Below are 24,737 nucleotides of genomic sequence, written 5' to 3'. Positions count from 1 at the left end.
TTGGAAGTGGCTTAATTTCAATAGAAAAGGCTGTATGCAGCCCTGTATCTGCTGATTTTCAGGTTTCAGCTTTCTGCCAGCCTCACTGCCTGCTTAGAAGAGAAGTTGTGTTTCTCATTACAGGGATAACAGCCACAATTGAGGAAATTAAGGAAAATTGTGCATTGGTGGCAGAACCCCTCTAGGATTTCCAATAGTCTTTCTCTGGTAGATCCTGTGGGACTCACCTTCATCTCCCTTCTGCCTACTCTGCGCCAAGTACCCTGTCCTGGCTTTCTGGATACAGGCCCAGCAATTTCCCTGCTAACAGCCTTGGTCTTGTCGCCAGTTTGGTTTGATATCTTGACAACATGGCCAAGCGTGGGTTTCATTAACTCCATCTTCCCCAATGCCGTTCTCGCCTTCCCTCACCCGCCTCGGCAGTTGTAAGGATGAATATCTGTTATACACAGTTGGGTGCGCCTTTTGATTTCATGCTGTCTATCTGGCAGCCATTCACTGGGGGGTACCTGCTACATGGAAGCCTGGGAAAGAGGAAAGGTCCTGAATGAGGACCTCTCGGAAAAGGTTTTTGGCTTCTTTAGTTTTGGACAGTGGACCAAAGCTATACCAGGAACCATGACTAGGACCCAGCCTTGTCCATGTGAGTTTCGGTTGATGACCACACCCTCTCACTTCTCAGCCATTGGACGAGACTAACTGTCAGATCATTGTCCTCATCTCAGAAAAAAAAATCAGTCTGCACTTGATGGAGACTTTTTTTCCAACCTGAACCCAAAGTCTATTTAGAGAACTGTATCTAACAGTAAAATTTAATTTACTTTTAGAGAAAGGACCAGAATAAAGTAAATATTCACTCCCATGTTTTTATTCTGTTAATTATTAATGATTTTTCCCTATTAGGAAGAAAGAATGAAAGAGAGAAGGAAGGGAGGGAGGGAAGGAGGGAGGGAGGATGGGATGGAGGGAAGGAAGGAAGAAAGGAAAGAAGGAAACCCTGATGTGATGGATTGAGTTTATAAATCTTTAATTATTATGTGTAAGAGTCCTTGCTGGGAGGACATTCCATTGAGTATAACAATGTACCTGCAAGCAGCAGGCCAGCATTCTGAGGTGAAAGCAACCATAGCAAGTACAAAAGAGTGTCATTTCAAATGTCCCTAACTACTATGAAAACGAGAAGGCTAGTGTTGGGGACAGCAGCGAGTGGGGCATGGGGAAGTATTGTGGGAAGGGCGGCTAGAGAGGACATGTGAGCATGTCTTTAAATCTTGAGAAGCGCCAAACGATGTAGATACCAGACTTGAGAGAAGAGTGAGCATAAGAACTGGCATGTGGCCTTGGCATATCCAGAGGGGGAGAGAGTGTGTTGGGAGGTGATTACAGGTGTAAAGACCATGTAGGCTGAAAAGATGCTGTATGTTCATTATTAGTGTGAAGAAGAGTTTCTGAGGGATTTTAGCCAGAAGAATGACTAGTCTGGATGGCATTTTAAAATAAAGCATTTCGGGCTGGAGAGATAGCTCAGAGTTTAAGAGCACTGGCTGCTCTTCCAGAGGTCCTGAGTTCAATTCCCAGCAACCACATCATGGCTAACAACCATCTATAATGACATTTGATGCCCTCTTCTGGTGTACAGGCAAACATGCAGACAGAACACTGTATACATAACAAAATAAATGAAACAAAATAAATAAATAAATAAAGCATTTCAGCTACTGTGTAGAGAATAGATCATAGCAAGCATGAAGGAAGGAAAGAAGTCAGGTTGCTGTTTTTTCCTAAGTAAAGGCTAGCAAAGGCTGGAATGGGATGGGAGCATAAGTGGTAAGAACTTAAACTGGCTAGACTGTCTACTAGATTTATTGAAAAACCGAAAGTGGGAGGTGAAAGAAATAAAGGCTTATAGCTAACTCCTAAATTTTCATCCTGAATCCACTAAATGAAACCATTTGTTGAAAAATGGCAGACTGGAGTAAGATGGGAATATCAAGAGGGAAGATCAAAAGTGTTTCCAGGGTTGTAGAGACAGCATTAATAGCACCTGCTGCACAATCTGGACTGTTGGAGTCAGGATCTCTGCCCCTACATAACAAGCCAGGTGCCCTACAAATGCCTATAACTCCAACTCTAGGGGATCCATACCTTCTTCTGGTCTCTGTGCGTGCACAGATGTACACATCCCCCTACACACACACACCCTCACGTAGATATATAAATAATAAATAAAATCCAAAGTACCACCTTAGGCAATTACCTATTAGAATCTAAGGGGTGCTACTATTTAAACAGTTGGATACATGGTACTCAGAAGAAAAATTAGAATTAAAGATATAGATGGTATTTAAAACTATAGGACTAGATGAGATTATCCAGAGTCAGAATTGGTAAGAAAGGGCCAAGCACTGGGCCTGCTCTGTCACTACCAGGTAGAGAAGAAAAGGAGAATGAGGATTTGGTGGCAGACTAGAAAGAAAAGTTGAGAAGTCTGTAAGACAGGCTGTGATAAATTACAAACATATAAACTGTGGGGTAACCAGTGAAAATACTTTTAAGAGGCATAGTTGCTAAGGCAACTTTGAAAGTCAAAAATGTACTCAATGTAAGGGCAGAGAAGAAGAAAAAGTAAATAATGAACAAACCAGACAAATAGAAACAAACAGAAAGATGCTTGACTTAAATACAAACATATCAATAATTACATTAAACGTAAATGGCCTAAACACTGTGAAAAACTACAGAAATCATCAGCTAGTGGTGTGGACTTACTATGTATGAAAACCGTAACTCTGATGTACCAGTGTTGAAGTGAGTGAGTCCTCATTCTCTGGAGTTACCATAAAAGCAAATTCATCTGCCTTGGCTGTGCCTCGAGCCATGTTGTGAAGCTCCAAAAAGGCCTTCACCAGAAGCCAAGAAGATGTCAGTCTTCAGAACCATGAGCTAAGTATATACCTCTGCTCTTTATAAATGATACAGTCTGTGGTATTTTGTTACAGCAATCAAAACAGTAAGAACAATTATACACTCTTCTCAGGAAAGTAAGATGCATTTAAGTTTAAAAAGTGGATGTGAGAGAAGGAGAAACATTTAATATTGATAGTGATAAAGGGCCAATTTGTCAATACATCAATGTGTGTGACAAATAATTACTTCAAAATATATAAAGCAAAACCAACTAAAAGAAAAACAAAGTACTTAAGTTATATGTGTGTCTCAACAATGTTAGTGACTGATGAAACAAGTTGATAGAAAAAACATAGATGACCTGAGTAACGCTATCAAACACTATGGCTTAATTGACGGCTGCAGAACCCTTCATCCATCACAACTGAGACCCAACTTGCAAAACTGCATGCAGTGTTCATCTCAAATGCGTTGCCCCCAAAGGAAGCCTCAATAACTTTTAAAAAACTGAGAACATAAATGCATTCTTTGGGCCAGTGAGATGGTTCAGTTGATAAAAGTGCTTGCTGGCCAATCTGATGACCTCAGTTTGAGCCACATGGTGGAAGGAGAGAACCAACTCCCACAAGTTGTCCTTTGACCTCCACACACATGCTGTGGCATTTATGCATGTGCACCCCCCACACAAATAATGAAATGCAATTGAATTTTTTATTTTAAAAAACATATTATCGGAATGTGGTAGAATTAAGTCAGAAATCGGTAGCGATTAAATAACATATTTCCAAATAATACCTGGGCTGATAGAGACCCAAAGAAAATAATCTGAACAGTGTAAAAATCAAAAGTGCCAAATGTGTGAGTAGTATCCCAAAAGGCAGACCCAGCTTGATTTCCTTAAACTAGAAAGGAAAGGTTTAAAACACTCTGAGCTTCTACCTAAGAAACCAGATAAAGAGCAAGCTAAGCCCTGAGCAGGCAGAGAGAATGGAGAGCAGATATCGAGGAGCTGGAGAATGGGAAATTCTCAAAACAAAGCTGGTTCTTTGTGAGGGTAAGCAAGGGCTCAGCTGTTTAAGGGCAGCAGAAGCATGATACAGATGATGGGTATCAGAAAATGGCATTGGTCCAGGTTATAGACTATTGAAGGGTCTCCAGTGCCACCAGGCAGGTGAGAGGTGAGTAGGATTTAGTGCTTTTACCAAAGAGGCCCAAGAGAGGCATGTTTGTCCTTCCTACCATGTGAAGGAAGGTGCCACACCAGCCCCCCAGGCTGCTGCCACCTTGAACTTGGACCCTAGCCTCTATTATTGTGAGAAGTCAATGCCTCTTGTTTATAAATTGGATTTTGTTATGGCAGCACATACAAAGAGAAAACGAAGTGAAAGACAACTTCTGCCTTCCAGGGTCATTTCCTTCAGGAAGAAGACTGGATCACTCAGAGTCACGCTAGTCATGTGAGGTAGCACTTAACACAGAGGGTTTCAGTCTCTTTCTATCCGAACTCCAAGCCCATGGCATGGTACCACCCGTGATTGGGGCAAGTCTTCTCCATTCTACTCCTGACTTACACACCAGGCTCCTTTGGAAGCCCCCTCCCACCCTGAAGGGATCCTGTAGGTGTCCCATAGTCCAATTAGGCTGACATAACACACACAAGCCATACTGCTTGTTATTAACTGAATTCTGCCCCTCATTCACTTACAGGAGCCCTGACACACAACCCCACAGCGCCACTGTGTTTGGAGATAGCGTCTATGAAGAGCCCCTGAGGATGGGTTCTTCTATCAGCAAGAAAGAGAAGAGACAGCTAAGCCGTGTTACTCCATGTGCCTGTATAGAGGGCACAGGAGGACCCCAAGAGAAGACAGCTATCTGCAAGCCAGAGATAGACCACTTCAGTTCCATGAGCCAGGGCCCCAGCCTCTGGTGCTGTGAGGAACTGAATGTCTGTTGTTTATGCTGTCTGTTGTTTATGGGACTTAGTTATGGCATCTACGAAGATAGAATACTGCACTGTCCACCTTTAGTCACTCAGAAATACATCATAGTCTGGTGACACACTTGGTGACAGTCCCCCTATATTTGGTGTCCTGCCCTTAGCCACTTGGGTGGCAGCAAGCTCTTGTATGCATAGCATCGCCTGTCTCTGCAGCTCCTCACTGTGCCAAACCTTTCAACTCTTGGACTCCGTAACTGCCTTGTGAGAGGATCACAGCCGTGTCTCTGCTGTGTCGATGGGGGCAGGACATGCAACAAAAACATTTTAGTGTCTGGCCTGAAGTAGCAGAGCAGAGGCCATCTTTAAGACCAGCTCTGACATCCATCACTTGTGACTTCCTGGCTTCCCCCTTCTTTCCTCAGGACAGAGCTCTCCATGTAAATCTATGTTGGAGGGGAGATGGGGGCTGATTCTGCACTCCATCCTTGCCCCATCCTCTCAACCATCTTGATCTCTCTCTCTCTCATCTTCATTTTTCTCTCATCCCATGGTATATGTGGGCCTATTACTTTTCCCAAAGAGCTTGGGAATAATAGAGGTACACTGTAGGTACAGAGAAGAGAGGGGGAGGGGACTTGTGAAAAAATGAAAGAGACATCCCAGAAGATTTGGCAAGAGCCCTGCAGCACCCCGCCCCCCAATCCTGGAACATCTAAGAGCCATGTCCTGAAGGGCTCCCGGGAGATCCCATGCAGGCATCACAGTGGGTTTTCTCCCCACCAGCCAAGGCAACACCTTAACACATGGTGTGCACATGGCCGTAAACCCAAGCTCCGTGTGCAGGCTTGCCCTTCCTCAAGCCTGTTGGTCTGTGTTGAGCTAAAAAGGAAAAAAAAAAATCTGTTTGGAATCACACAGAATTCCTGGGAAAATTTCAACTCTCACACCCCATTGTCTTCTGGCGCCGGCTTACATCTTCTCGCCACGAACACGTAGAGGGTCTGTAGTCAGCCCTATTTTGGGGGAGCTGGCTATTTGTGCTATTTGTGGAGGGTCCATTGTTCCTTAGCTGCTGAGCATGCAAATCTGGGCCATGGGAGGATGAGCTCCGCCCCTAGCCCCCACTCCACTCTCTCCAGCACAGCAAGCGTTCTGTTGTCTGGGGACCAACCCACTCATGGTGGCCAGGGTTGGCAGGGTTTCTTATAGCAAGGCAGGGGGCACAGGGCAAAAACAGCTTTGGCTGGGCTTGGCACCAAGGCAGGAAAAATCTCTCTGCAGATTTTGAGGGTGTGGGGCACGAGGGTTATCTAAGGGAGACTGAAACATGGGATTTGAACCCAAGACTAAGTGGAGAGGCTCCAAGATGAATGCTGCTGGGCCAGGACTCTTGTTGCACTGTCATGGGAAGCTAGCCTTGGGCTGGCTTGACCCCAGGAGGAATAAATAATGGGGACAGATGCCCTGTCATGTTATGGCTCTTCACAAATGTACAGGAATCCTGAGGAACACAGCAGGTCAAGCTGAGGCTCTGAGTTCATGACAAGCTGCTCTCCAGAGACCTGAGTCACCTTCCTCTGCCCCCTCCTCCTCCTCCTCCTCCTCCTCCTCCTCCTCCTCCTCCTCCTCCTCTTCCTCCCTCTCTCTCTGGGGTCTCATGTCACCCAGGCTGGCCTTAAACTTGCTTTATAGTTAATGATGACCTTGGACTTGCAATCCTCCTTCCTCCACCTCCCAAGTGCTGGGATTACAAGCATGTGTCATCATTTATGCAGTGCTAGGGATGAACTACAGGGCTTCATACATGCCAGAGAAGCCCTGCACCACCTGAGCTACATTCCCGGCCCATTCTGGCTAGACATAAAGTGTACTGACTCCCTTCCTCCCCAACCCTGAATCACAGCTCCAAGTCTTATTTCGTTCACTCAGAACCTGCACTCTAATGTGAGCACAGCCTGGGTCCTGAGAGTCTTTAGTTGTGTGGGATAGGCACAGATAAGAGTTGATACCCTTAGGGTTTGTGCCAATACCATGCTGCACACAGCTCCCGGGAAGCAGATGGCTTGGGTGGGTACTAAGCAGAGATCCACAGAGGCCTTGTCTGAAGGAAACACACAGGATCAGTGGGAGATCCCTTAGTGGAAGAAGGCCAGGAGGGGACAGAGGCACTCTAGGCAGAAACATAGCAATCCCAATGATGGTGACAAATGAAAGGTCTGATAGTTTGAGGGACAGTGAGCCAAGTTGGGTAGCCAGACAGGGCTGGAGCCCTAGTCAACAACAGCCTCCCTCTTCCCTGAGAGTAGAGTCAGTACCCTCATGGTCTCAGGTTCCTTGCCTGCAGATTCAACAGAGGGACAAACATAGTAAAGACGGTTTACCTCACTACTGAGCATGTGCTAACTTCATCTTATCATTACTTCATCAACAGTACAGTTTAATACCGTGTACCTGGCATTCCTGCTGTATTGAGTATTGCTAAGGATACAGAGATGATCAAAGTAGATTGGGAGGGGCTGCACCATTGCATAGAAGGGGCTTGAGCATCTTGGATTTGGGTATCCAGAGGTCCTGGAGACAATCCCCCATGACTACTGAGAGATGACTGTATTGAGAGGCACCAGTCTCTGGAATGGACTCCCTCAGTCACCAGGGATGTAGGACCCAGCCATCTTCCCACAATCCAGACTTCCCTGCTGTGGGATGTTCTGTATGCTGTGAACGTGTTGCTCTGATTGGTTTATAAATAAAACACTGATTGGCCAATAGCCAGGCAGGAAGTTTAGGCAGGATAAACAGACATGGAGAATTCTGGGAAGTGGAAGGCTGAGTCAGGAGAGGCCAGCCCGCCATCCAGAGAACAGCATGTAATGGCACACAGGTAAAGCCACGGATCATGTGGCACCTTATAGATGAACAGAAATGGGCTGAGTTTAAGTGTAAGAGCTTGTCAGTGGTGGGCCTGAGCTAATGGCCGAGCAGTTTTAATTGATATAAGCCTCTGTGTGTTCACTGGGGTCTGAGTGGCTGCGAGACTATGAGACTGCAGGAGCCAGAACCAAAAAAGCTTCAGCTACACTTCCCTGGAGAAACAGCCCTTGTTTCAAGTGCCTAACTCCCGAGGAAGAGGTAGAGCTGGGTGGTAGAAACAGCACTCCATGGTTTCTAGGTACATGTGCCTTTTCCTGCCTCTGCCTCAGCTGCTGTTCTGTGATTTGGGGTGAGAGTCCAAATGCTGTTGTGTCCCTCAGTCCTAATGCGTGCTAGCTGTCATTTCCTAAAGCAAGTTCCCAGGTCTACCTGAAACAGCTGCGCTACACAGAATTCCCTCCCCAAGGCAACAAGTCTAAGGTATCTCTGAGAGAGTGTTCAGATAGTTGGAACGGGAACCTGGGAAGAACAGCTATGAACAGCCATCATTCTTCACACCCCTTCGCCACACCAGCTTGTAAGCGCATGCATTAACCCTCCCCACAGCTTGGTAGACTAGACAGAGACAGGGTGTATTCCTGTGCTTCCGACCCTGCCCCTCAACACTAGCTGCTCTGAGACTCAGTGCCTCTTTCTGAGTCCCGTCCTGCAGCCTCTGTCTGCTTCATCCTTTGTCCTCAGAGTCTGGCTTTCAGACTTATTTGTGCATTTTTTTTTTTCCTGCTGGGAAGGCTCTTTCTACCACGGGGTACTCATTATCAGGGCCAGGCTTGGGTCTTGCATCTCCTAGAGGCCTGCCCTGTACTCTCAGTGCAGAGTTACAGGACCTGATGCCCTGGTCCTCATCCAGCTTCCAGAACAGCCTCCAGAAGCACTGTTCTCAGGGACATCAGGGATGTGGAGCATGGCTGCAGATGAAGCCCTCCTGGCACAGTCTGTACTAGGCACGGAGGAGCAAGAAGCTTTGCCCATGATCCATCCCACTGTCTAAGAAGCACGCTTAGGCCTCTCTGGGCCCTCTGACTTGCCTGCTACTCAAGAGCCAGAGGGTGTGTGTGTCCCAGACCCCGTCAGACCATGCACCCCTCTTTGCGCTGGAGGATTGGCTGGCCACCTGTTGTTAATCTAGCCTGGTAACCCATCCTGCACTGTGTCAGCAGTTCAAAAGGGCACTGTTAGTATTTTTTTGCCGACTTCAATTAACGTGAGATTTCAGAGGCCTCTCTGATCACATTTCATCTGTCATAAGTCAGGAACAAAACAGACAGACTCCAGTTGAGAGGAGGAAGGAGTTTATTGCAAACAACAACAACCAAACAGTCTGGGCTGTGCCCGACGAGGCGGCTGCTGGGAGCGTCAGCTGCCTCTGCCTTGCATTCCGCCCACCTCAGCCCATCAGCCCCCTTCTTCCCACATTCCTCCCCTCTCCAAAAGATGTAAGTGCAATAACTTACTTTAAAAGAAAAGAATGCTTCTTTTAATATTTTGCTATAATGTAGTTACATGGTGGTATAGGCAGTAAAACTTTATGGAACGGACCTCAATTTTTTTTTTTTTTGCGTTTTTCTGAAATTTTAATGTATTTTATATATCTATATATATATTTATATATATTTGAATGTTCCACCCCAGGCCATTAAGCTAAAGAAAAAGTTGCATTTATACAGGGTTAAAATATCTTACAAGAACAGCGAGTTTTGGTTGAGGTTCATGTTCCATCTCTTACTCAGTTTTCTCTTTCTCTCTCTCTTTTTTTTTCTGACCACTGCACACCCAAACAGGTTATTAGACACTGAAAACGGTCCTCCAAAATCAGTAGTATACAGGCCTAGCTCTATGTGTAAGTGAAGGGTGAAGAAAGGAGAGGGAAGGCTAGGAAATACTGTCTGGTGGGATCCCTTCCCTATGGCCTCCTTGCAGTGAAGGAGGCCTGAGGGAAAGAAATGGAAGCTTGTCCTGGTTTGAAATTGTATGGTTATTAGTTAGCACCCTGGGGGCAAGGTTGCCTGCCACTCTCCCTCTCCTGGGTCTGTTTGTCTCCATACCTGACAGTCAGGGTCATTCCCATTGACCTGGGGCCTTGGTTTCCTCTGAGTCCCCAGAGATGATCTGCCCAAGGCTATCCCAGAGGGCAATTGACTGTGTAAAGGGCACATGGCGGTTTCCATGGAATCCTTTCTGTCTCCTCAGGGAGCTGAGGTGTCAGAGCTGTGTCCAACATGAGCATGGCAGTGTGTGCTGGGGAAGCCCTGGATCTTGCTGCCTCTTTGCCTAAATCTTCACCCATCCTGCTTCCTAAAGGTGGAGGCACGGTTGTGAGAACAGAATCAGGAAGAATTTAAAAAAAAAAAACTAAAAGAAAAACTTGGAGACATTTCTGTCTGCCCCAGAGTCTTGGCCCCCATGCTGTGAAGGAAGGGGTTCCTGGAGAGATGGGCAGGCGTTGAGACAGGCGTAACCGCTCTCTGTGATACACCAGGCTGCCAGGACTGGATGTGGCCGCTTACTGTGCTGGCAGGCGAGGCTGGCCTCAGCTTACTCAGTTTGCCTATCCAGCAAATGACCACCCAGCAGGTAGAGTCCTCTCTCTACAGCTGTGCCTTTGGAAGATCTGGCTCATTAGGAAGCTAGGTTGCCATGGAGGCCTTTGTTACTTTAGGGCATCCCAGGGGCTAAGACAGACCCACTAGGGACAATAGGACCCCACAGTTCTCTTCAGGGGACCTGGGCAGCTGAGGAGATGTGAGACATGATGGAGGCCCTGTGGGAGCTCAGAGCATCTCCAGATGCCCTAGGAACCATCTGACGCCAAGGCCCTCCAGAACAGTGTAGGTAAAAATTGCTACATCTGGAGAGATGATAGGAGGCATGTCAATTCCTGACTGTGGTGGAGAGCAATCCGCCATTGCTATATACTTTTTTATTCTCAAGCTTATTGGTTGGAATTTGCCTGACTTGGGTCTAGCCTGGCCAGGAATAAAACCTAGAGAAGTTATATGTCACTCCCTTCCAGAAGAATATACCAAAAGCTCACTCTCCCTTCTTCCTGAGCTTTTCTGGTTCTTCACTCTTTGTACTGATTATGTAGGGTATGGACACGTTTCCCCACTTGCCCTGCCCCAGCCACGACAGCCATGAGGAAGAACCCCAAGGAATTGCTTCTGCCCTTAAGTTCTTCCTTCTCTTGCTAGATTCTGAGGGAGTGAGTTATTTCAGTCACTCCAGAACTGGAGAACTTGTTCCCCAAACATCTGAAACATTAAAGCCAAGTCACCAGGAACACTGAATTCAATACCCAAGGCCTTCTTTGTCTTCCTAAGATCTATTTGAGAACTACAGTTTCTGAAGAGGTCTGACTCTTACTAGGGGTGGCCAACCCAGAGTCTACATTCTACTGAGAGCTTACTCTGTCTACGTTCCAGAGCAGACAAGGGCACACAACAGGGGTTTGTGGTTCCCTCTCACCCACTGAGACCTACGGCAGATCTAAGGCGGGGGTCCTTGGTCCTCAGCCCAACCTGAGAGGCCAATCAGTGAGCAGAACCCTGGGCCTAGTGGGCCCAGCCCACCTCACGGACAATTGTCAAGGCAGAAGCTAGAAAAGGCAAGTGTGTCTCCTCAGGAAAAGGCCACCTGCTTGAGGGATCTACCTCAAGGGTGGTTCTGTGCTCCAGCTCAGGTGAGGGCTGGGACCATTTCAAATCCTAGTTCCTAGCTCCAGGTCAAGTCAGGTCGACAGGGATCCCCTTCCTTCAGATAGGGGACTGACTTCAGTAGGACTTCCTGCCACGGAGAGTGGGCCTTGATGGGAGTCTTTCCTGAGGCCAGCTGAGGCAGAGACCATGGCCCCTGGGAAAGAAGTAAGATTGGCTCTCTAAGAGGATGTGGAAGGCATCTAGAAAGCAGCTCTCCTTTTAGCCTAGAGGGGCACTGATGTCCACCTACCCTGTGTGGAAAGCTCCGGCAGGTGTCATGCTGTGGTAGGATGGTGGATGGACCATGGTGGTGGATGGTTAGTCTGAGCATAGAAAAGTCATTCTGGCTGGAGGCTGAGCTGGTCACATGTCCTCTGTTCCAGAGCCATGGCCCTGTGCTCTAGCTTATGTCTTCCAAAGTTTAAATTCTTCCAGACCAGGACACTGCTCAGCAGCCCCAATGAGTGACCAGAGGGGCCCCGAGGAGGCTCCAGTGCTGACCAAGGGACCTCCCCACTGCAGAAGATGCCAGGTGGTACCCAGGTTCAGCCCACTGGATCCTCCTTGCGGTCATTCTGAGAGCTTCTCTGGCTCCTGATGGTCATGTGTGGTGGTAGTAGTGGTGGTGGCGGGGCATCTGTGTCCTTGCCTCCCTTCACACATGGCACCCCACCCCCACAGTGTCAACCAGAACCAGTTTCAGGATCAAAGGCTGGCCCACATCTCCTTGGAGCTTGGTCATCCTTATGGGTGGACAGCAACAGCATCCTCCAGTTCTGTCCCCTCATCTCACCTCCCACTTTCCCCAGGTACATCCATCACAGGGGACAGTCAAGCCACAGCCACAAGGTCCCTTGGATGGGCAGATGATCGGATGCCTTGGATAAAGAAGGTGGGGTTCCATGTGCTTTTGTCGGGGGGAAGGGCAGAAGGGGTCAGGAGCTGATTCTGGAAGGCAGCTTGTTACTTAAGACACACAGCCATAGGCCGAGTGACCAGGGGACCACACAGAAGAAAGGACGGCTGGACAAGGCTGGACTGCTGTTAGGTCTGGAGGGGAGCCTAACTTTGACTCAAGTCAAATGGAAGGGTGAAGGAACACGAAGAGAGAGGGCCTCAGCTTACATGATGCAAAGCTACACACAGAGCCACCTGGCTTTCTCCACTGCCTTTGGCAGGGAGCAGGGCTCAAGGCCTCAGTGCTAGGGAGGGACAAGGGCCTGCCACCCCCTTCCTCCCAGCAGTCCCTGGGGCCTCAGACTTGGGGTGACTGAAAGTGCTGAGGGCCAGGCCCCTGGGCCAGGCCGGGTTCCTAAGAGGAGAGTCAAGTGGGAAGTTTGGGGCCTGGGAAGCAGGGACGTGGCCAAGACCCCAGGGAAGAGCACGGCATCAGGACTGGCAGGAGGGGCCCTGTCATGTGGCCCAAGAGATGGCCGCACTGTGTTCCTTGGCCTTCATGCGCAGTGCAGCGATGCTCGAGGTCTTGCGGTCTGGCTCGCCGTTCATCTCATAGCCATTGAGGCTCGGACTGAGGCCAGCTGCTCCAAACAGGCTGCCCATGTGTGTCTGGCCCACGTGACTGCCAGCCCCGGAGACACTCAAGAAGTCGGAGACGCTGCTGGCTCCAGAGCCAGGAGGGTGAGCATGAGGGGACATGCAGGCAGGCACTGGGTCACAGGGGACCACACAGGCTGGCACGGGAGAGGCAGCCCCATTGTTGCCAATCCAGGACGGATTCTGAATCTGGGGACAGTGAAGGGAGAGATGTCACAGGCCAGCTCGGAGGGCAGTGGTATAGAAGGGGCGCTTACCCTTTTCACCTGCTCATCATTACAATGAAACCCTTCTTAGGTGTCTAACATGAAGAGCACCCAGGGAGCTGGAGGTGAATTTATGTTTTAGACTTTCAATTCCCAGAGCAGATCCATACTCAACATTCAATAGCAAGGACTGAATTTCCAAGTCCAGTAAAAGCATTACCTTGGATCAACCTGAGAGCATCTTGTAGGGGACTCAGGCTCTGGGCTTGTAGGTTGGGGTGATGTGGGTAACATTGTGGGGAGCAGGCATATGAGTGCTCCCATAGGCCCAGGTCAATGCCTAAGACTCCAAGAACCCTTGAGGTTTCCCAACTATCCCAGCAATGAAAAAGTGGCCCCAGCCCCCAGGTGGGGCTCAACTACACATTTTCCATTGAAATGACTATCATTCCTTCTCTCTTCCCACCTCACCCCCCACTTCTGGCCTCACCTTCCTCTGGCCTCTAAGCATCTCTGAGGAAGTAAGTCTGGGGTGCAGAGGTCCTCTTTGAAGAGAGGACTATGCTCCTCTAACCTGTAACTCTAGGCTCTCAGTTATTTCAGACAGGTGTCTCCTGGCCTGCCCACCCGCAAGGGTTTGGGAAGGACTCAAGGAGGCCTTTAAAAGCACCAGGTAGGCACTGGGTCCTCAAGGTCCACAGAAACTTCTAATGGTCCCAAGAACTGCCTACAGACTGACCATGTCCTGTTCCTGGCCCCAGCGTGCCCCAGAGAGGGGACAATTTGGCCGCCACCCCTCTCGGAAATGGTCTAGCACCTGGAGTCTATGGGGCAGGTGGCAGGGACAGGCAGGGTCTCTTGTTGGTTTCTTCCCTCAAGCTCTGAGCTCAGATGGCGGCCACCAAGGGCAAAGAGTGAGAGTTGGAGGTCGGCACTGGGAGGCCAGAGGGAAAGGGGAAGAAAAGCATTAAGGAATGTGACCAGAGGTGAAGCTGATATGCTAGACACCCACATTCCTGAGCCTCACCTCTAGGGCTGCCCTCTGACCCTCAAATCCTGGGGGAGCAGGAGGAGGTACAGAGCCGGCCCAGGTCAGGCTGGGATGGAGAGAGGTTGTTTGACAGCACTATACCCAGGCACACGGGAACAGTGGTGCTATTGGCTGCTGGAGTCCCAAGACTTAGAACAGGAGACAGAGTGCGAACAGGAAGGAGACGTAATAGGTGAGGAGGGGCAGGGGCAGAGGGAGGTCATGAGAGAGGTGTCACGGGTGCACTCAGCCGAGAGGACATCTGTCCAGGAGCCCTGGGTGCCTGACATCACTCACAATACTCCTTGTTCTGGCTGATGGACAGACAGGAAGTTGCTGGAGAAAGGAAGGGGGACAGCGGGCAGATGTCCGAATATCAAGCCCATGCATGCTGCTTTCCAGGAACCATGACCCTAGACCTTACAACAGTGCTACAGAAGAGCTGAAGTGGACACATATCATATCCAATTCATAAGCAGAGAAGCTGGGCCTCAGAGAGTTGGAGACACTCACAACGGGAGCAAGACTAAGACCGAGGAAGCTTTGTCATGGGCCCAGATTTCCACGTGCATTCCAACCTGGCCACAAGCCCTCGAGATCTCAGAACAGCCTTCCTTAGGGTACCCTGAGTGACAGCCAACACTCTGGAAGCACCTGATCTTCTGTTTGCTGGGTGCAACACTGTCCCAACATTCTAGGTCTCCCATAGTCGGGGACAAACAGGGACCTGGGGTCTCTGAGCCCCGCCCTCCTCCTCCCTGCACCATCAGTGCGGGGGTCTAGGGTCAGAGGGGACAGCTGGGCAGGAGGACTTACCTGGGCATAGTTCTCCGCTCGAGTGAGGAGAGGCAGCTCATAGGCCGTGGAGAAATGGGTCCGGACCTGCTGCATCTGCCCAAAGCGCTCCCTCTTCCGCCACTTGGCCCTCCGGTTCTGGAACCAAACCTACAGGACAAAGGGGTGGTCACAGGGCTCAGGCCTTGCTCACAGGCAGGGAGCATTGCTCCCTAACTCCACCAGCCAGGGGTGTGTGTTAGGGGCACAGAGAAAGAGTCAGCGTCCACCTGTCAATCATATAGAACTGTCAGCACTGGGAAGGTTGTGTACGCTGCACTGACCATAAGTGTGATTTGGGGCCTAACTGCTCAAGCTACAAACACACACACACACACACACACACACACACACACACACACACACACCAGGCACACAGGCATGCACACATAAGTGAGGAGACAGAATGAGTGCAAGCCATGGGTTATCTGTTTTCCCAGCACTGTGTATAATCTGCAGAAGGTCACAGACCCCAGGAAGAATTCCATCAAGCTATGAAGACCTTTCTAGAAATTTCTTCCCTTAGCCAGTCTCAAATAGTCCTGAAGGCCCGTGACCCTCTAGGACTTGTCTAAAGATGCAAATCCAGAATACACACGTCCCTGCATCATTTTGAGAGAAACCAAGTCTGCTCAGAACTTTCCTGAAGTGATGGTGGGTGAGGCCTTCTGGAGAGAGAGCCGTCAGGAAAAGATGTGTGGAGACAGGATCTAGATGGTGGAGGGCTGCATACACCAGCTGGGAGGGGGCTGCCCTTAGCGAGGGGTTAGTTAGGGTAACCGCTGAATATCCTAGACAGGTTGACTGACGCTGGCCAGGTGGTACCTCTCTCTGAGACATGGATGCTGGGCCATTGACTTGACCAAGCGCACAGCCAGGAGAGAGGTCTCTGAGTCAGAGGTAAGTGTAGAGACTCTGGTGGGGTGGCTGAGAACTACCCAAGACACAAAGACAAGGAAAAGGGCAGGCTGCTCCTCTAGAGGCCTTTCCTGGTTAGGGGCAGAGTGGAGGGTATGGCCAGAGAGGGCGGGAGAGGAGAACAGTGAGAAGAGGGCAGGCTAATTGCTCCTCAGAGAGTGACAGCAGCGGCTTCCTCTGCACCCTCCAGCGGGCTCTGTAGATTCCAATACACACAGGCACAGCTCAGCAATGTGTGCTCGGTCTGTGGTCTGCAGGCCACATGCACCCCAAGACAGCTATGAACACAGCCCAGTGCAGAAGTGTAAACTTGCTTAAAACACTTTTAAAAATATATTGGTATTTGTAACTCAATTGCATGGTTCTCAATCGCGAGCTTTGTTTATGACAGTGTCCTATTGCATTGGCAAATGGTCGGACAAGTCTGGGCCACTGTGGTCTGCACCCAGGCTGCTCACTTTGGGCCCAGACCGTGAGAAAGATGATATGGACAGGCAGGGCAGAGGCTTCCCTAGCCAAGGCTTCTAGCTGTGCTTCTGGGATGGAGACCAGAGCAGCCTCCCCACCGTCCTGCCTGTGAGCACTCAGACTCCTCAAGAACCACGACAGAGGCTAAGGCCTGTGGAGCTTCTGGAGTATCTTGGAAAAGAAGGGCCTGTGGCAGCGCATGCACTACCAAGAGCCTCAATTTCTACATCCTCAAAATGGGGCCGAGGTCTGGGCTGATGTCCTGGTAGAGGTGGTGACTGGTGGGGACAACAGATGGGACACAGCGTGAAGTTTCTAGAGCACTCAAGTTGTTTGTTTATGGCTCCTGACCTCATTCTCTCGCTGAAGCAAAGTGGTCAAAATCTGCGGGCTGTGTGTCCCCTTAGTATTGGGTCGGGAGATGAGATGCACTTCCTCTCCATTCCTAATCTGACATACACACACATGTACACACAAACGTATCTATCTGGTCATGTGTGTGTGCACACACATATGTGCACATACATATATACACATCGAGTGTCCTTCCTGTGACCTCCCTGGAGAGCAGCCCTCTCCAAGGCTTAGGGTCTCAGTCCCTGCCCCAGACCCTGAGGGAGGGGTACTTTTACTCTGGGGTGCAGACCCAGGATGCCCACTGGGAGAAAAGAGCACATGAGGGCTCTTCTGCATGGTGAAATGGGATCCCCCTTTATCAGCGGCTGCGGTGGGGGCTGGGGGTGGGATGGAGGAATCAATCAGGGAAGGTTGTTTTCATTTCATGTTTAATTTCCTGCAGACTGAGCTCAGCCTTCCGCTCCATCCTCAGCCTCCCAGGGTTTTCTGGGGAGGGGGGGCACTAGAGGCACCAAAATATACAGCTCTATTCCTTCCTCTCTTTGGGGGTGGGGCAGCGACAAGAGAAGCTGCCCTGCTGCTGCTGTTGAGGTTTTGTGTCTGTGGGTTCCAGGTCCCTTCTGTGGTGGGGATATAGAGGTCGGTGATGTCACTGGGGGCTATGAAACTGAGGACCCAGGAAGGCTGGGAGGGATCAGAGCATAAGATGGTGTCTGGCAAACAGACCTGGAATTGAGGGAAGGAGTGGAGTGAGGGATAGAATATAGCGCTTGAAGGAGGTGGGGAGCCCCATTATCTGGGTAGAGGCAGTCAAGAACACTCTTTGGGGGAGGGAGTAGAAAAAGGTCATGGTAAGATTTATTTGATGGAGGTGGGGGCAGAGTGGAGCAACTCAGAACAGCTGGCCTGCCTGGGACCTCCTTTTCAGGACAGTCCTTTGTCCCTTTCCTATCCTTTCCTAGGCCTGAGGCCTGAGCTTAAGTTCTGCCTTAAGTTCCTGTCCCCCAGTCAGCTGAAGCTGTTAGCCTGGCTGACCTTCAATGTCCTCCCATCCTAGGAGGTCGCATGGTACCTGGTGGTCCCTCTGTGCTCCAATCCATGTCCTTATGCAGAGACTCCAAGTGTCCTCTCATTTCTGACCCCCAGCTGTGCCTCTGTGCCTCAGGGCTGTGCAACCACAGGCTTGTCTCTACAACCCCCGGGAGGAGAGCTCACCGAGGTCCCCACTGTACTTCCATTCTGCATGTCGTGCCCAGGACCACCCCGTTTCCAGGGCCACCCGGGCCTGGCCCACTCAGCACAGGCCTCTCCGGAGGACCAGGCCGTTCAAGGAACCAACTGTCTTGAAGGAGGCCTCTCTAACCGCAGCCCATCTGGGGCCAGGGCGGGGTGGCCCAGGGCGGGGAGGCCTCCGTCTCATTGTCTTCAGACACCAGCTGTGGAGATTGGAATCCCAGACAGCAGAGAGAGGCCCTGAAGTTCCCTGGAGCAGGGCCAGACCCCAGGCTGCTTCCCATGAAGGACCATCTTGGGACCCCCCTCATGGCCCCCTCCTTGTCCCTGCCATCACTGTACACCAGGCACCTGGCTTGCCACCAGCAGAGTGTGGGTCCTGAGCAAACTCCACAGAGACAGGCAAAACCGTTCTACTACAGTTCTAGTACACCCCTGCACTGCTCATCCCCACCCCCAGGGCACTGCCAGGCTCAGAGCTCAACCCAGAGGTTTGACGCACATGGAGATCCCACCCACCCTGCTGCTTTTGTACAGAGAGAAGACTGAAAACAATCTGGCATGTGCTGGGAACGGCAAGCTGAAGTCAAAGAGCACCGGCCTGGAGCTGGGGAGTCCTGGATTCCAGGCTCAGCCCCGCTTCAGCATCGCTGTCCACGCTGGACAATCCCTTCCCTCATCTCGGTCATTCCTCCTCATCAAAAGATGATGGGATCTTTTCTGCACTACCATTCTGTAATTCTGTAACCTTCCTATTTGATAGGAATACATTCGATAATGTATAATCTGTAATATATCTGTATATTTGTATATCTGTATTTGTAACATATCTATAATATAGTTGTATAATCTGTAATAATTGATTGACAATAGATTAAGGTTTTCTTTTCTACCTTGGCTGACAGAAAGCTTGAGGCTGAATTCGGACAATAATGAACCTTATCCTGGTGGCGTTTTTTGTTTGTTTGTTTTAACACAATCACCTCATTTCTTGACACTGTTCCTGATCTTAAACTAAAATAAATCTCTAATTGTCAATTTTCTCAACATTTTGGAAGTAGGCTTGAGTATGTCTGTGTGTGTCAACAAAGCAAAGTCCTAGCAGTGACCCAGAAACACTTGTTCTGTATCATTTTCTGCTTCCTGCTGAATGATACTTGAACTCTGCTCTGGACACTCGAATTCATTGGAGAAGTGTGCATGTGGTGCTCACATGCACACAGGTACACACAGAGAAGCAGAAAGCAAGCAGGTTTACCCTATGCCAACATGCTACTTACTGGCACTGTGGGTTTGCAACCAACTACCCCTTCCTCTACCCCTCCTGCCCTGCCCCCAATCCTGGGCTGGAGCTAAGGCTGGATTCGGGGGTCCTCTGTGAGCTCAGATCTCAGGCAGGTGGTCTCATGGGGCATGAGATAGCTCTGGCATAGCAGTAAAGCCACGCTGCTCTGCGGTTCTTCATTAAACCACGAGACTGCAGCGTGCCCCAGTGTGTTAAACAGGACTTGGTGAATCTGATGGACACTCACCTGATGCCTCAGAACCACCAGCAGAATAAAAAGCTACAATGTCCATGAATCTGCCCATGATCACAGGACTCTGTTCTAACTCCTCAGGGCCCAGACCATAGGGCTGTGCCCATTAAAAAGAAACACTCTCTTGGGACTGTTGAGATGGTTCGGTCTGTAAAATACTTGTCATGGAAGCAAGAGGTCCTGAGTTCAGATCCCTAGAACCCACTTAAAAGAGTCAGAATGGAGGTGTGCACTTGTATCCTCCAATGCTGGCAAGTAGAACAGACAGGAGGCTCAGTGGCTACCTAGTCTAGCCAAATTGGCAAGCTCAGGATGCGGAGGAAAAAAGACATTTCCTAAAAAATAAGATCAGGAGCAATTGAGGAAGACACCTAATGTCGACCTCTGGCCTACACACACACACACACACACACACACACACACACACACACACACACACACGTACATGTATCTTCTCCCACTTACAAACACACATGAACATACACACATACATGTATGTTTATCTTTCCCCCTTGCAAACACACATGAACATACACATATAACATACACACAGACACACACACCAAAATATATGTTAAAAAAAAAGAAGGAAGAACCCTCTCTACTCACAAGCGCCAGGTTCCTGCCTGCTGGATAGGAACCCTCACGCTCCATCCTTGCCATGCCTTGAATGGGAAAGCAACCTGACTATGGAGTTGATTTCATATTAAACTGAGGCTTGAACGTTAGTGTGTGGGCTTCTTCACATGTGATTTGGCATATTGGGCTTCCATTTCCTTTGCTATGATTTCCTGCAGATGGGCACACCCTCTGGGCAAAGCAGGGCTGCTAGGCTACCCATCCTTGCTGCCTTTGCTGCTCAGCATCCAGCCTGATCTAACTGGTGGGCACACAGAAGTGAATAGGTGTGGCCTGAGCCTATAATCGCAGGGCAGGAAAGACAAGACAAGAAGGCCGGTAATTCCAGGCCAGCTGTGGTTACATAGTAGGATAGGGGCCAGCCTGAGCTACATGTGACCCTCTCTCAAAAGCAGCACAGGTGGATGGATAATCAAGGATCTCTCATTTCAGGGGCAAGAGAATACTGTGACCAGTCGTAAAGTCTATTCAGAAGAGGAAGCAGGACGAGTGGAAGAAAGTGATCTGCTTTGGCTGTGTTGAGCTGGATTGAGTTGTAAAGGGCTATGTAGTGTTTTGTGGTGTTTAGCCAAGTCGAGCCAGGTTGATCAGGACTGAATTGGCACACTGAGCTCGACTGGGTTTGTTTGGGCTGACTGGAACTGTGTTTGATGAATTGAGTTGAGTTCGTTGTCTGGTACTGTGTTGCATTGGGTTCAATTTTGTTGTGCTGAACTGTGTTGAACTGGGCTGTATGTGCTGAGCTGGGTTGTATTGGGTTGGCTGAGTAATATTGGATTGGAGAGGGTTGGGGTGTGATGTTTTGGGTTGGGTTGAGTTGTGCTAGGTTGAACTGAGCTGTGCATTGTGAGTTACACTGTCTTGAGTTGGGTTGTACTGGGCTGTGTTGGGTTGGCTGGGGTTATGTTGGGCTGTATTATTTGGGCCATGTTGCGTTGGGTTGAGCTGAGCTGTACACGATGCGCTATGTTACATTAGACTGTGCTGTGTTGTGTTGCACTGGGTTGGGTTGCACTGAGTTTAACTGAGATGTGTGTGGTGAGTTGTGCTGTGCTGAGTGGGTTGTCCTGGGCTATGTTGTATTGTTGTGCTGGTTTTTATTGGGTTGTAGTGTGTTGTTGGGTTGGGTTGTACTGGGTTAAACTGTGTGTTGAACTGCACCACGTTGAATTAGCTTGTTCTGGGCTGTGTCGTATTGATCTGGGTTGAACTGAACTTGTGTGGTGAGTTGTACTGTTTTGAGGTAGATTGTACTACTCTGTGCTCCTTTGCACTGGGTTGTGCTATGCAGTGACTGGGCCATATTGTATTGAGTTGTGTTGTCCTGGATTGGACTGATCTGTGTATGGTGGGTTGTACTGCACTGAGTTGGTTCTACTGGGCTGTGTTAGGTGTGCTGGGCTGAGTTGGGTTGAATTGGGTTTGGGTAGTAGCAGTGGTAGGGCATCATATTGGCCATGATGGTCAGGAGTCTTCTCAGAGGAGGCATGTTGATTGGGTCCTGAAGGGTGTAGGAGGCAGCTATCCTAGACAGGCATGGGGCTGTAGCATTCCCTGCTTCTACTATGGGGCTGGGAATGTCTGTGCCTTGTTCATCTCCAGTCTGAGAAATGGGCCTCCCAGAAGAGACCTGCCATCTTGTCCTTAGGTTAAGGCATGGACTCACAGGTAGCAGCCTTCCCCTTCCTCCACAGGGTCTCTCTCTCTCTCCTGCCCCAACGCTGCAGAGCTGAATATAGTGGCTGAGCAGATCTATTATGACTGGGGAAGAGGCACTGGGGTAGTCAGACCCCCTCTTGGCTTGTCACGCCCTCCTGGGATGAGGAAAACCTGGCATAGCCCACAGTAGTCAGTAGATCCCAGTTGCAGCTGGAGCTCAAGGCCTAGAAGGCCCTGTGGGTCCCCTGTCTGTCACTCTGGCTGACCTGCACACGGGCCTCGGTGAGATCGGTCCTCATAGCCAGTTGCTCGCGCGCATACACATCAGGGTAGTGTGTCTTCTGGAAGACTTTCTCCAGCTCCTCCAGCTGGTAACTGGTGAAGGTGGTACGGTTCCGCCGCTTCTTGCCTTTGTTGCTCTCCGAGTCGGTCTTCTCCAGGGGGCTTGGGATGTCAGCACTTGCCCGGTCCTGGGGCCCCTTGGTCCCTGTCTCCTTCACACTGAGGTAGCTGTTGTCCATGCCCACGGGTTCCGAGTCGGGGGGCAACTCTGGCTCACCCAGGTTGCTCTCTTTGGCTGAGGGAGAGAAAAGAAGGTCAGACGAGGGAGAACACGTTCCCCTAACAGAGGCACACACGGAGTACCAGGTCAGGAGAGTCGAATTTCATGTCCCAGCTTCTCATCAACACGCTGGGTGACTCTAGGCAAGTCCCTCCCCTCTCTCACTCTGTGGTATCATTCTTCAGTGGGTCTTTTCTGGCACCAATGGCGTGTAGCTCTGGGTTTGCCGGTCTGAGCTTTGTGACTTTCTCCACACTCTGTGGCTGTGAGACTCCTGCCTGACAGCCACTGTCTCTTGGGGGCATGGACCCAGGGACTACCTGACATAGTACTGAGGCTCCCTGAGGGAGCAGAGATCTCGTTCAACCACACTGGACGTGGTGGGAGAAAGACCAGCATTGCAGAGAAGCCTTGAAGACTGTCTCAAGACTTAAGTGTTGAGAGACCCAGCCCTCGCCTCCCACTCCACTGGCAACACTGGTCTCACTGCCCACAGAGGAGCTTTTAGTAGATGGGTTTCACTGAGGCATAGGTGCTTGCTGGGGTTCCTTTCACTAGCAGCAGCTGCCACTGTCTACCACAGCTGTCCAGGCCCTCACCTCTGAGGATCCCCTCTTTGGGGCCACAAGGAATCACTGCAATCACAGTTCACAGACTAGGCCCTTACTGCTACCTGCTGACAGAATGGGACCCCCATGGTAGATTCCTGGAAGCTCAGGGCTACAAGGAACCAAATCAAACCATGCAGGTCAAGAGTGGGGAGGTGGAGACCAGGTTAGGAGGGTGGGAGCTGCTGGCCCCATCCATCCATGTGGGCAGACACAGTTGCCTCAATATGGCAGAGGGTTCAGAGCCTGGGCTCCAGAGCCCGGCACCAGGGTGTGTCTGGCTCTATAGCTCCATGTTCCTAATGGACCCCTTTGTGGCTCAGTTTCCCCCTTTGTAACTTGTGGGTGAATGAAGAGGCCCATGGGATATTCCTTATGGCTTGTGAGAAAGGGAGAGACACTCCACCATTACTGGCTCCTACTTCTGGTCTGGCCTTGCAGGCTTATAGGCCCTGCCAGCACTAGAGGAATATGACCCAAGACAAGTCCTCCATGGGAAAAGTCCCCGGGGTGCAGGCACGTGTATAAAAGCATTATGGAATGGGAATCAAGGCATGTCTCCTGTGGTGGTATTGTGTTCCCCAAAATATTGTGCACCCTAATAAACTTATCTGGGGCCAGAGAACAGGACAGCCACAATATTAAACATAGAGGATAGGCAGTGGTAGCACACGCCTTTAATGCTAGCATTCCAGAGGCAGAAATTCCTCTGGATCTCTGTGAGTTCAAGGCCACATTGGAAACAGCCAGGTGTGGTGATTTACACCTTTAATCTCAGAAAGCGAGCCTTTAATCCCAGTGAGTGGTGGAAGAACGCAGAAAGGTATATAAAGCATGAAGACCAGAAACTAGAAGCATTTGGCTGGTTAAGCTTTTAGGCTTTTCAGCAGCAGTTCAGCTGAGACCCATTCGGATGAGGACACAGAGGCTTCCAGTCTGAGGAAACAGGATCAGCTGAGGAACTGGCAAGGTGAGGTTAGCTGTGGCTTGTTCTGTCTCTCTGATCTTCCAGCATTCACCCCAATAACTGGCCTCAGGTTTGATTTTATTAATAAGAACTTTTAAGATTCCTGCTACAGTCTCCAGATGGGGGGAGCCCCTTTTTGGCCATATTCCTTATCTGAGACTCAGAGAGTAGGAGACAGGTTCATTGAGAGAGTTCAATGAAATGTGGAGGGAGATTGTGGGAAATCCTTCAATACACTTAAGTTCTGTCCATTTACAACAAGCACCACCCATTCTGACCTTCTGTTTCTTCTTCTGGAAACAGGTTATGCCATTTGCATTTTGGATCAGAATGATGCATCTAGCCTTGATCTTCTGATGCCATCCAGACTGGGGATGGGGGACTGACATTTCAGGTTTACCAGCCTCCCTGTGAGCATTAGGGAAGGCAAGAGGGACTTTCTGCTTCTGTCAGTCTCCCTCCAACTCTGTGGCGCTGAAGGAAGGAAGGAGAAGGGAGAGCCCAGAGTAGGCCTGAAAGCAGCCCCTGAAGGGCCACTCACAGCGTCAATGCCACAGGGGTGGCTGACCCACCCGGAGGCGTCACAAATGACAGCCATGTGAGCCCAGCTTACACAGTGGGCCGTGGCTTCGGTGACAGCCTTGTGTGAATTGCAGCTGGCAGCTGGGCCAAGAGCTTCCAGCAAAGAT

General features: G+C 49.9%; 2 protein-coding genes across 6 annotated transcripts in view; one reads left to right on the top strand and one right to left on the bottom strand.

Moving 5' to 3' along the window:
* The window catches only part of Ext2 (exostosin glycosyltransferase 2), a 164,559-nt gene extending 145,483 nt beyond the window's left edge, over positions 1 to 19,076 (top strand). For 3 of the 5 annotated variants that reach the window (XM_052726270.1, XM_052726266.1, XM_052726268.1), the window contains one exon: positions 4,615 to 4,975. In XM_052726270.1, the coding sequence (XP_052582230.1) occupies positions 4,615 to 4,966 (352 nt within the window). In that variant the 3' untranslated portion in view covers positions 4,967 to 4,975. Of the gene's footprint in view, positions 1 to 4,614; positions 4,976 to 17,899 lie in introns of those variants that run through there. The other 2 variants (XM_052726267.1, XM_052726271.1) reach the window with 2 other exon arrangements.
* Positions 4,970 to 24,737, bottom strand: part of Alx4 (ALX homeobox 4) — a 46,166-nt gene continuing 26,398 nt past the window's right edge. Inside the window, exons 2-4 of the mRNA XM_052726273.1 lie at positions 22,178 to 22,488; positions 15,082 to 15,210; positions 4,970 to 13,218 (exon numbers count right to left, since the gene is read on the bottom strand). Of these exons, the coding sequence (XP_052582233.1) occupies positions 12,889 to 13,218; positions 15,082 to 15,210; positions 22,178 to 22,488 (770 nt within the window). The 3' untranslated portion in view covers positions 4,970 to 12,888. The remainder of the gene's footprint in view (positions 13,219 to 15,081; positions 15,211 to 22,177; positions 22,489 to 24,737) is intronic.

This window comes from Peromyscus californicus, unplaced genomic scaffold (genome assembly GCF_007827085.1).
Source record: "Peromyscus californicus insignis strain IS unplaced genomic scaffold, ASM782708v3 Scaffold_7__1_contigs__length_154581171, whole genome shotgun sequence".
Taxonomy (NCBI): domain Eukaryota; kingdom Metazoa; phylum Chordata; class Mammalia; order Rodentia; family Cricetidae; genus Peromyscus; species Peromyscus californicus.
The sequence above is the reverse complement of the archived record's forward strand: the minus strand, read 5'-3'. Positions and strand labels throughout refer to the sequence as shown.